The sequence below is a fragment of the Tetrao urogallus genome (genome assembly GCF_951394365.1).
Source record: "Tetrao urogallus genome assembly, chromosome: 1".
NCBI classification, from domain to species: Eukaryota; Metazoa; Chordata; class Aves; order Galliformes; family Phasianidae; genus Tetrao; species Tetrao urogallus.
The window spans coordinates 27,977,983-27,990,775 of NC_136813.1; the positions used below are offsets into that span (position 1 = coordinate 27,977,983).

Genomic DNA, 12,793 nt, shown 5'->3' on the forward strand with positions numbered 1-12,793 from the left:
GATGGAATTGACAGCTCTTAGGTAAAAGATATTAGCAACTAACATCCTTAATCCAAACTACCACTACAAAAGCCTCAGAAAAGTATGTACTCAGGTACATGGCAGAGGGAATGGCCATGTGTACTGAAATGAAGATGGAAGAATTGAATTTGGTACTACACACTTATGGCATATGAGTTGCTTGCCTACAATGTGTAAGTTTCTTGCTGGAATCTTTATTGCAAATTTGTTTGATTGGGATGAAGCTGGTGGTAGATTTCATAATAACAGGTACCAAAAGTATGTTCAAAATGTGGTGAAAAGTCAGAATGTGGTGAAAAGTCAAAATTAATCAGTGATTAAATGGTTGAAAGTGCTGAAAGAGGGAACATACAGCAAATATGTTAAAGTATGTCTTATGCTTGGAATACAGTTGTAATACATAAGGCAAGAGTACATGATCCATGAGAATCTCAACAGCAAATTTCTGACCATCTTTTTAATATTTTTCCTTCTACTATTTGCCATGCTGCACCATATGAAGAAGTGATTTTTGTGGTTTCACCATTTGACGATGGACAGGATGCCCATTTCATATCTTTTATAGATAGTCTGAAATGAAACACAGAACGATACCAAAATCAGTTCAGTGGTGACAGCTGCAGGCACTGTCGGGCACAGTCCCTAAAGATACAGAAACTGCATTGGGGTTAAACAAATGTGCATAACCTAGGGTACTAACAAGATTTGTACAAAGAGCACAGAACAGACTGCACCAGTTTGGCAGCTCTGTTCACCAAATTATCCTGGTGTGTTTTCCACTTTACGAGTTCTCAGACCCAGCACACACTCAGCTGCATGTCATGAAAACGGTCCTCTGGAGGGCTGCAATGCATTATTGGCCTAGGGGGTTATTTCTGTCTGAAAAGACATACAAAATAATAAAGTCCTGACGTCAGGGGGATGGGAGAGGTCAGGTAAGCTCATCAGTGGGCTGCCAGTTGGATGCTTCTGAATATATCACTCTGAAATGGGAACAAATTGAATGGAGGTTATCTAAGAGACTTGGATAGGAAATCAAAATCTTATCAGCATCAGTGCTGAAATAGGCAGGTTTTGTACTGCCAAGAGAGAAATAGCTAAAAACAAGCTGCAGATACCATCCAAAATGAGATGTATGTAATGACTGCTGACTATATATATGGGAAAGAAAATAGCCTGGCTGAAGTTTGGATCAAGTAACAAACTAACTGGGCAATACCTTGGTAACAAGATGAGGGCATTAAAAAACTAACAAAACATGCACAGATAGAGAAGGAAAAAGAAAAGGAGAGAGTGTTGTAGAAATGCTAATGAAGAACTGTTAATTTCCTTAAAGGCAAGCTAAGTCCAGCTTGCAAAAGAAAAACTGAGAAGGAAGTTCAGACAGTTCAGATACAGATTTGGATGAGATATATCAATGTACAAAGACAGGACTGGAAAAGCAATTGTGAATGTGGAATGAGTAGCCAAGGTCCAAGGTCCAGCAGCTGCAATACAGATGGATTTATCAGCTCTGCTGAGAAGAGCAAAAAGTAATGGGAGGACAAAGTTGGCAGTACTCTGTGTTGTTAAAACGAGGGATTATAAATAGAGAAGAATTGTCACATCGACAAAGTAACAGATGATCAGACTTCAAAGTGCCATGGGCAAAAATAATCACTGCTAATAAAGTCTGTGCTAGAAGACTAAATAGAGCAAGCAGGCTTTCCTGAGGACCTTGTTTTTTAGTATTTGACGTGCATGTTTAATTGCAAATTAAAAAAAATAATAACATGACCTATTAACGGTAAGAGGTGGGAATAATTTAGAGTAATTTGAAATATGAACAGATAAAAGTAATGTCAAATACCCTCTGTGTGTGTGTGTGTGTGTGTGTGTGTGTGTGTGCATGTGATCTCCAAGCTGACAGAAAGCACGATAGAGGTAAAATATTTCAGACTTAATGAAGTTATCTGAGAGATCGAACCCCCCTCCTGCGAGGACAGGCTGAGAGCCGGGGCCGTTCAGCCTGGAGAAGGCTCTGAGATGGCCTGAGAGCAGCTTCTCAGTATCTAAAGGGGAGCTACAGGAAAGAAGGGGACAGACAGCGTCTGTTGTGACAGAGCAAGGGGGAATGGCTTCAACCTCAAAGAGGGCAGATTTAGCTCGGACATAAGGAATACCTTACAGCGAGGGCGGTGAGAGACCGCAACGCGAGCCACATGAGGGGCGTGAACCAGCGTGCAGGCGGGGCAACGGGAGATCGCGCCCGCCCAGGAGCCGCCCCTTCCTTCGCTGGCTGCGCCTCTCGGCCCCCCGCTCCTCTGAGGTAAGGGAGTGGGGCGCGGGGCCGCCAGGGCGGGGGGAGGGTCTAGGAGGCTCTAGGGGGCCGCGGCGGCGCCGTGCGGGCTTTCCAGCTCGGCTACGGAGGGACGGAGGGACAGAAGGGAGCGACTGCTGCCTGCGGCTGTGCTCGGCAGCGGGCCTTGCGGCTTCCTTCAGGAAGTCCAGCCCCTCGGGGCTCGTAAAGGAAAACACACGGGCCTGGCGGGCCGGTTCTCCTGTCGTGGTGCGTTCTGGGGCCGAGCGCTGCCCTTTGGACGCTGAGGACGCGCTCTGGCGTTGCTCAGTTTGTGGTTGCTTTTTTTTTTTTTGTGGGGCGGTGGGAGCGACCCTCAGTGTAAATAAATAACACGAAAAAAAAGGTAAATAAAGCTGGAAATAGGAAGTTATGAGAGGTCAGGAAAGGGTTTGTGAGAGAATCTTCGGAAGAGACCGTGGTACTAAAGATGCTTTAAGTTCATGGAAGGATCACAGAATGGCCTGGGTGGAAAAGGACCACAATGATCATCGAGTTCCAACCCCCTGCCATGTGCAGGGTCACCAACCAGCAGACCAGGCTGCCCAGAGCCGCATCCACCCTGGCCTTGAATGCCTCCAGGGATGGGGGGTTATGTTTGTTTACTCAGCTCCTGTAACTTTAGTATGAGCCAAGGCCTGGAATGCTTTATTTTCAGATTTAACTTGCTCCTTTTTCTTTTGACAGTTAAGACCATGGCACTGAAACAGGTTTCTAGCAACAAATGCTTTGAGGGTTTCCAGAAGGTGTTTGAACACGACAGGTAAACATTACAGAAGTAAACCAAGGTGTTCATTAGGGCAGCGAATGGATCTCATTGCTGCCCATGTCCTTGGTCTGCAGGCAAACTGTGTGTTCTCACTAACAGCTGTATTTCAGCAGGGGATGTTGCCTATAGTTTTGTCTGCCTTCCTGTATTCCTCTGCTAATGTTTAACGTGTTTACTGTACTGAAATGCTGCCGACCTGAGAAGGGAAATCGGTGTATGAAAAACATAATTGCAAAGCCAATGACATCTTTGACACAGTGAGACATGGTTGTGAACAACTGACTCATCTTCTGTTGAAGTTAACAAACTTGAAAAGCTGAATCCAGACAAAAAACACAGTGACTTCAGCAATGTTGTTGAATTGTATTTGCCAGTATTCCAAGGGTTCAAAATTGGGGAGTGAATCCTGATCTTCTAGTAGCTCCTTCAGGAGCATATCAACAGTTGACGTCCCGTAGATGCTCATTCCTATCGTTGCCATGTAGAGCACAATTATAAGGATATCCAGACAATTCCGTAGACTTCTGAAGTAGTGCAGCCTATGAATGTGAATTTCTAAGATCTCTTCCACCATGTAGTACAGAACAAAAAGGCAAAACACCATTTCACCAGCTGCCAGGAAGAAATCCAAAGTTTGAGCTCCATTACTGGAGTTGTCACTGTCTGTACAAAGTTCAGTTCCCTCTACTGGGTATTTTCCTTCCATGCACTCTTACAGAGTGCTGTGAGCAGAGAGGCAAAAGGGATGTGTTCTCACTGTTTGATGGAGGTGAACAGAGAGGCATTCGTTTTTTCATTTCTGTCTTTGAATGAAATGCACTGATTCTGCTTTCTTGATGTTATCAACCTTGCTAATGGCATACTGCTGATAATAAGGACTGTTTTATTGCTACAGCACAGAGCTAAAATGCAAAATGAGATTTGGAATCTACTTGCCTCCAAAAGCAGAAACTGGAAAGTGTCCTGTGCTGTACTGGCTCTCAGGTAAGTAACATTAGGATTTTAGAGAGATAACCTTCAACATATTTAAGCTACTGTGGCCTGCATGTTTATGGCAATAGGAATCCCTTCTATTTTTTAGAAACTTTTCTAAAGTCAGAAGGATTTTGGAAATTGAAATGCTATGGGCAATGTGTAACAAAACGTATTTTTTCTTTCTTCTAGGGTTAACTTGCACAGAGCAGAATTTTATAACAAAAGCAGGTTTTCAGCAAGCTGCAGCTGAGCATGGCCTTATTGTAGTTGCACCAGACACAAGCCCACGTAAGTTTTCACAAATTATAGGACAGAAGAGAATTCAGCCCTCAGAATGAATTCTGCTGTATTTATTGTCAAAAGAGTGAAGCACTGCTGTTTGCTACAAAGTATGTTGCCCGCATGAATGGCAGATTTCCATTAGCTGGATTAAGTCATCAGTGTTCTTAATAGCATGGGTGTCCAGCTGTTTGGTTTGCTTGGGCTGCACTGAGTGAAGAGTTGCCTAGGACTGCATCTGTGAAGGCTGCTCAACATGAATGAGGTGTGACTGTGAAGTCAGGGGTATTTCTCTCTCTTTCTTCTCTCATTATATTCCATTTGAAAATTCACAAGTAATGTATTTATGTGGACTGCAAATGGGGCCACAAATAAACCAGAAAATTGGTGGGTTTTTTGGCTATCTTGAAACCTGTTCTCAAATTCTTTTATCACTGTGGAAAGCGTGGCTGCATGGTTTTCTCTGTTTACAGAACTGTGTTCAGCCAATGTCTCAGAACCCTTAAGCTTATCTGCCATGCCTTGAGCTAGCACCATGCTGCACGCCAAGTCCTGGTTCCAGCCTAGATGGGGTTAATACATGCCTGCTTAATAGCATGCTGCTAAAAGCTTTGCATTTGAAACTCTTAATTGTTGGCACTACAACTAGAGCAAAGGGGCCATTGAACTGAGCAAAAATGAAGAGAGGGAAAAGATAGACAGCGAAGAGGCATGTGTTACCAGAAGTGCTTGTACTTTGTGGCTTGCTGGGGCTTAAAGAACCAAACAAATGAGAAAACCTACCTGTACTGTCACACAAAGCTATCATATTTACTTGTTAGTGTATACTGTCTTGTGTAGGCTATTAAGTAAATGTCTCCTGAGGGTTTTGCTGTCTAAAAAAGCTACAAGCAAACCAGAGCTTGCTTCTGTGCACCTGCAACAGACTGCTCGTGAAATGGCTTTTTGAAACGATGTGCTGTTGTCTGTGTAAGGTTGAGCTTGTGTGTGATATGGGAGACTTGTGTGGTGGATCTGCAGTTACTTGAAATCCAGTCTTGTGGGGACACAGCATACAACATTCAGTGTTTATCAGGTTCTGCTCAAGCCTCAGGAGTGCTGTATCAGAAAAGTGCCACCTTTGTTGTCTCCCCAGAGTTAGCATGTCAGATCTCAACGCAGGTGTTAGGGGAAGAGAGTGATGTGCTTTCCAGAAGACATTTTGTACCTTAGTTTTGAAGTTGTGTCAGATCAGAAAAAGCTTTCCAACACAAAAACCTGAGCTACCTGTAGTTACAGCCCCTCTGCCCTGCTCTGTTACAATGTACCTTCCTTTCTTTGTAGCGGTTTGTTTTTCCAGACAGATTAGCTGAACCAAATGGGCTTTGGTTCCTTTTCTAATTTATTTTTCCAGGGTTTCTCATAAGTTTCTTTTACCAGAATCACTGTTGCCTTCATTGAGTGGCAAGACTTGGAATTTCTGACTATTCCTGAGGGACTGAAGATAAGACTTCATATCCAGCAAGTTGTATGAGCACCCACAGTCCCTGCCACTGCTGGGCTTTTAATTTAGAAAATCACTCAGTGTTCAAAGGCACTTCTCTGGAGCAAACTCAGCTTTGATCCTTGCAAAAATGTGCATGCTGTGGGGAGGTGGCAGGTATCTGCACAAATTGGCAAGGATTGTCACGGGGATTACACGTGGGTTTGTAGTGTGATCTGACAGTGGTAAAAGCCCACATAATGTTGAATTGCAAAAACTGGGAACATCTTTGAGAAAGGGAGGTCATTATTTCCTGTCACATATAGCTTGAAATATTACATTCTGTTCTGAAAACTAGGCTCGAAAATCACAGCTAATCAAAGGGAGAGTTTGAGATGGGGTGTACTGACTTTCAAGGAGACATCTGCAAATTCAGTTTGAAAGTGTAACTTTGGAAAAGAGGATACAGAATCACAGAATGGCTTGGATTGAAAGGGACCTCAAGGATCATGAATCTCCAACCCCCTGCCACATGCAGGGCCACCAACCTCCACATTTAATACTGGACCAGGCTGCCCAGGGCCCCATCCAACCTGGCCTTGAACACCTTTAGGAATGAGCATCCACAGCCTCTCTGGGCAGCCTGTTCCAGCACCTCACCACTCTCTTTGTAAAGAACTTCCCCATGACATCCAACCTAAATCTCCCCTCCCTCAACTTAAAACCATTTCCCCTTGTCCTGCAGTTATCTACCCTTTCAAAGAGTTGACTCCCCTAACACAATCCTGCAATTATTCAGAGGAGTGACAGAAGTTTGATGGGCAGTTACAGTGTGCAGGGCACTGAAAAAAAGGGGAGCTGTGTGCTTGGGGGGGAAGAAAAAAAGGGGGGAGTGGGGGCCAGTGTTATTATGCTGCAGTCTTAGAAGAGGAGGTGTGCATGCTTCAAAATACTGTATTAATGAGTGAAAATCTGAGCTGTCCTACTGATTGGAGGGGTAGAGATACATTGATTGAGAAACTAATGTCCAGGGTCTCTGACTTGGGTGACAGATTCTCTTACTCTGAACATCTGATAGTGGTGACATATTAAGGATAGAATCTGTTTTCATGATAGGTGGCTGCAATATTGAAGGAGAAGATGAAAGCTGGGATTTTGGTACCGGTGCTGGTTTTTATGTGGATGCTACTGAAGATCCTTGGAAAACAAACTATAGGATGTACTCCTACGTGAGAGATGAGGTAACTTGTTGCCAGGTTATAGTGGTATTGTTGGTGAAGCTGCAGGAAAAAATGCTGGTAGATGAAATGTTTCCTTTTGGTTTTACAGTCTGTCAGACTTGGTTTCAGACCATGATGGTAAATGTTAGACTAGAACCAAAGATGTGCCTTTGGTTTCAGTGTCTTCCTGGCATTAAAATGTGTCAGTTCATCAGATGCTTCTCTGTCTAAAGATACAGAAGTTGTTTTAATGTTTTTATTCCACTCTTCCTTTACAGTTACCTAAACTGATAAATGCCAATTTTCCAACCAACCCTGAACGGATGTCTGTTTTTGGGCATTCCATGGGAGGTCATGGAGCTCTCATTCTTGCTCTGAAGAATCCCGGAAAGTACAAAGTAAGATATCATACATGCTATACTAGGAATGCTCAGGCTAATACAGATTCTCTACAGGAGTAAAGAAATAAAACATAACACCAAGTTCTGTAACAGTGTTAAACATACACACTCCTTTAGCTGTAGAATTTCACTGATACCTACTATGAGAATATAGAAGATTGCCAGAAACACTGCTCTGGAATTTGTATTTGATAGCAAAATTAAAAAGGAATGTTTTAAAAGGTAGGAAAAGTTTGGTTTCTTTTTGAAAATGCTCAGGTTTTCCAATAAGTAAATATAAACAGGTTCTTTTTAGTCTGCAGTTAATTCCTGCTGCTAATATTGTCTAGAAATCTGATGTGCAATTTGCCATATCTTTTCAAATCCTGTCTTTGGGCATACAGACATCATCAGTGAGTCATCAGCAAAATATATTTACAAAGATATAATTTCATATGTGTAGAATCACAGAATGGCCCGGGTTGAAAAGGACCACAATGAGCATCCAGTTTCAACCCCCTGCTATGTGCAGGGTCACCAACCAGCAGACCAGGCTGCCCAGAGCCACATCCAGCCTGGCCTTGAATGCCTCCAGGGATGGGGCATCCACAACCTCTCTGAGCAACATCTTTCTTAAAGATTGATTTTATTTATTTTCAAGTGGACGAGGTATCTGAAGTTGCATTCCTCTTCTACTGTAAGGTAAATCACATAGACAGGAACATATTTGCCTTTTATACCCATGAGGGAAACTTCATTGCTCTCTTTGGAGATATGCTTACATTGGGTGTTTCTGAAGGAGAATCAGGCATTGCTGTTTGCTGGCAATTTACTGGCTCTGTCTTTATCTTGTGGAGCCAGTAGTTCAGAAATTTGTTTTCACTATTGGCACTCAAATACTCATTGTGTTATCGAAAAGAAATAAACACTACTGAAAATGCCAGAATTCAAGAAACTGCCCATGGCTCAAATAGTTGGTTGCTATTTCTTGCAGGGCATAAGAGTTGAAATATTGATGGGCCTAGGGACAGATCTGAAAGAAGAATGTAAAAAATAGAGGTTGGACTTTTCTCCCTGGCACCTGTGCTCTGAAATGCGTGTTTCCTGACTCCTAATCCTTCAGTTAAGTTAGCTAAATTCAGGAGACGCTGCTGCAGGCTCAGACAGGCTGAGCTCCATGCCTCAGGCCTTTCCTATGTTCCCGAATGGAGTTGGAGGTGAGATAGTTCCATGCTCTCACCATGCACAACAGGCTTATCAGCTGCTTAAGAAATTCAAGACAACGTCCAACATCCAGCATACAATGGAATGGGGTGGCTAACCCTTCATTTTGAAGCTTGGCTCATGTGCAAAAAGGAAAGTGAACATTGTGGCTCTAGGGAGAGCAAATAACAGAATCATAGAACGGCCTGGGTTGAAAAGGACCACAGCGATCATCTGGTTTCAACCCCCTGCTATGTGCAGGGTCTCCAACCACCAGACCAGGCTGCCCAGAATAGGGAAATAGGGTAATAGTTATGGCACTTAGATTAAAGGGCTGGTGGCAGAGTCAGAGTTCTGGCAGTGCTTTCTGTCAGTTTGATTGTTATCAGAAATTGCTTTTGGTAATTCCTGTTATGTTTTGTTTTTTCATGCTCTCTTTCCACACAGTCTGTGTCGGCTTTTTCTCCTATCTGCAACCCTATGCAGTGCCAGTGGGGCAAGAAAGCCCTTGGTGGATATCTGGGATCAGATGTAAGCAAATGGGAGGTATGTGCTGCAACTTGCAGGCCTTCACTAATGCGTGAATGAGTGATCTGTGCTTACATTGCAGCAGATGTCTGGAACAAAACTCTTGAGTTGCCCAGGAGCTGATGGTGTTGTTTTATATCCATGCTTAAGAGTATGCACAGCACACTGCACAGTTCTGCTGGGTGTGTCTTGCTGTTGCCTGGTGGTGCTTGTGACAAACGAGACAGAAAGCTCTCATCAAACTGACTAAATGTTTTATGAAGGTCTTAGAATACAGGCTAAGAAGAATTAAGGGCAGTCTGAGACTTTCTGTAATACACGGAAGTAATGAGAATATTTAACGAGTTTAAGAATTTTAAATGACCCTCTATGGTCTGTCACTCCAAAACACAGTTTTCAGTGTTCAGAACTTGTGGTAGCCTGAAAAGAAAGACAGTGCTACAGCGTGGTCAGGGTCTGATGAGCCTCATGGTATCTGCAGGAGCAGCCTGGCAGAGGCAGTTGCAGAGAAGCCCTTTGGTACTTGGAAATTGATATCCCACAGAACATGATTAAACCAGGAGTTTGGTTTTTAGCTCTAGGTCCCTAATTTAGAAATAAAAACAATCTTATAAGAATTGCTAAGCTACAAGCACACGAATATATTTGTTGCTGTGTTATTTGGGCATACGTCGTTGTGCTGTCCTGCTGCAGGACCAGATGTTGTAAATCAGGTGCCTAGTTCAGAGGATCTGCTGAAAACACTTCTGTAGTTAGCATAAGCCATAGAATGGACCCATACTACCACTCTGGCTTGTTCTGTCATTGAACACACGTTTTTTGTTTTTGTTCCACCACTGTATAGTGACAGGGTAGTGCATAAGGGCCTGATTGCTCTTCCAAGTTATAATTTGATGTCTTGATCAGTGTAACACAGCACTCTGCACTTACCATTGTTTTCTCACAGTCAGTGAATTCAGTCCATTCTAACACACATACGTGAGCATTGCCTCCCTTTTACTTCTGCAGGCATACGATGCTACACAGCTTGTGAAGTCCTACCCAGACTCTCACCTGGACATCCTGATTGATCAAGGCAAAGAAGATCAGTTCCTATCAGCAGGCCAGCTACTGCCAGATAACTTCATCGCCGCCTGCACAGAGAGGAAAATCCCAGTAGTCTTCAGACTGCAGCAGGCAAGTTGCTTCCGCAGACCCTGCTGTTGGGTAGATGCTGTGTGAGTTGGGTGTGTGCACAGCAGGTAGTTTGTCACTGGGCGGGCGTTTATTGACCTGTCAGTCTGCCCCTGGCTGAGGAAAAGACGTTTCAGTTTTTGCTGCCTTGTTCCACTAGGTGGGGTCATAAGCGCACTCTTCCCAAACGGATCTGGTGCTGGTATCGCTGGCTGCTCTTAAGCCTGCCAGTGATAAGCTGCAGAGGCGGCATTAATGACTGTACTAAGCACAGTCACTGTAAAAGCAACGCGACAGCTGTGTTTTTGCAGGATTCCTTATTTGTGCTGTGGGTGTTGCATTCAGCTTTGTGATTTAGCATGCGAGTGTTAGTGTACAACAGGAGAGGTATGGAGTTGCTTGAAATATCAAATTCATTTGAAGACCTACAGTGCAGTGACCCAAAACAGCAACGCAATGAGAGCAATAGAGTCTTTGTAAGCAGGCCGCCCCACAGCTTGAAGATTGTCCTCTTTGGTTTATCACTAGGGCTTTTATACAGCCCTGTGCCACAAGGTCTATTTGGTGCTGACAGAAAGGGAACAGTTCAGAGGTTTCTTTATTATTTTAACATAGCAAAAGAGCTATGTTAGCTCTTCAGACTTAAGATATGAGGTCACAGCCCGTATTTAGCACTAGGACAATACCAGTGAGGGGAACTGTTCTCTCATATTGCATCCTGCTCTGTAGCTGATGCTGCTGTTCACAGAATGGCTCAGGTTGGAGGGGACCTTAAAGCCCACCCAGTCCCAACCCCTGCCCATGGGCAGTGCCACCCAGCAGCTCAGGCTGCCCAGGGCCCCATCCAACCTGACCTTGAGTGCCTCCAGGGATGGAGCACCCACAGCTTCTCTGGGCAACCATACATTTTCAGCCTCGTGAGGCGGTCTCAGTTTTGTTCCCATACCCCTGCCTAGAGGTTCAGGGATGCAGGAGGTGTGGGAAGGTTGTCAGTGACGTCTGGGGCAAAGAACGCATTGAATACTTCAGCAGTTTCCATGTCCGTTGTTGCCAGCTGTCCCTTCTCACTTACCAGAGGAGGTAGACTCCCCTGGGCCTTCCTCAGCTGGCCATTATACCTGTAGCAGCCCTTCTTGTTATTTTTCACATCCCTCACCATATTCACTTTCGTCTGTGCCTGGGCTTTCCCGATCCTATCCTTACGTATCCAGATGGCATCCCTGTATTTTTCCCAGGCCCACCCATCCTGGCTTTCATTGCCTATAATTTTCCTTCTTTTCCCTCAGCAGTGCCCATTTCCTTCATCGTCTGCTTGGTTTTCAGAGATGGAAAGCTCCTGCACTCTCAGAAAGGTGTCCCTCAGGAGCTGACAGCTCTGTTCCATTCGTCCATCCCTAAGGACAGTTTCCCATGGAATTCCATCCAGTAATTCCTTAAACAAACAGAATTGCACTTTTCTGAAGTTCAGGGTCCTCGCTCTTATTTTTGTCAGGCCCACGTTCCTTAAGATCACAAACCCAACCCACCTCTAACTTGCACACCCGGATTAGGGCAGGTGAAGGTGCACGCTGTTTGCTCATCTTCCTAGAGCTCTTCTATACTTGACTTGTTAGGTGTGCTTTGCAGAATCACAGAATGGCCAGGGTTGGAAGGGACCTCAAGGATCATGAAGCTCCAATCCCCTGCCACATGCAGGGCCACCAACCTCCCCATTTAATACCAGACCAGGCTGCCCAGGGCCCCATCCAACCTGGCCTTGAACACCTCCAGGGACGGAGCATCCACAGCCTCTCTGGGCAGCCTGTGCCAGCACCTCACCACTCTCATAGTAAAGAACTTCCCCCTGACAATTTTACATTTATGTCTTTTTTGATTTCTTAAAACAGATGAAAACACAAGAGATACTAACTTCTTGACAAGACAGTGTAGCATGATTGCTTTGTCGTGAGCTATACGCATTTGCTGATTTCTTCGTTGTTGTTCTTCTAGGGCTATGATCACAGCTATTTTTTCATTGCTACGTTTATCAATGACCACATCAAGCACCATGCAAAGTTCCTTAATGCTTGAACTACAGAAATGGGAGTGCTGTCTGACCAGCGGGAGGCAAAGGATCCAGCTGAACAGTACAGAAATCATGTATTGAAGCAGCATCTGTAGAATACAGCTCTTCTGATTACACTGCTAATACAATAAAAGTCCCACTTAATTTGATGTTCAAAGTATCTTGAATATTCTTGCATGCTTGAAAGTTTAACACCATGTAGGTGAATGTGCATTGTGGGTCAGGAAGAAGATTAGCAGGTGAGCTAATTAGATCTTAATAAGACAAATGTAAGTATTTGGGACTCAGGCCTGTTTCTAGCACATCTTAGACAAAGGCAGTGAATAACAGTATGCCTCTTCCGCTAATGGAAAACCTGCGTTCATTTCATCAATTAGTGC

At 44.1% G+C, this 12,793-nt stretch overlaps 1 protein-coding gene across 1 annotated transcript; it reads left to right on the plus strand.

Moving 5' to 3' along the window:
- Window positions 1-3,054: 3,054 nt before the first annotated feature.
- ESD (esterase D) lies at window positions 3,055-12,551 on the plus strand (the record flags this gene model as incomplete). Its single annotated transcript, XM_079537000.1, has 8 exons — window positions 3,055-3,122; window positions 4,024-4,112; window positions 4,293-4,391; window positions 6,961-7,085; window positions 7,343-7,462; window positions 9,095-9,193; window positions 10,184-10,351; window positions 12,338-12,551. 8 exons carry the CDS (start codon window positions 3,055-3,057, stop codon window positions 12,416-12,418), a joined length of 849 nt encoding a protein of 282 aa, XP_079393126.1. The 3' UTR covers window positions 12,419-12,551.
- Between the last annotated feature and the right edge of the window lie 242 nt (window positions 12,552-12,793).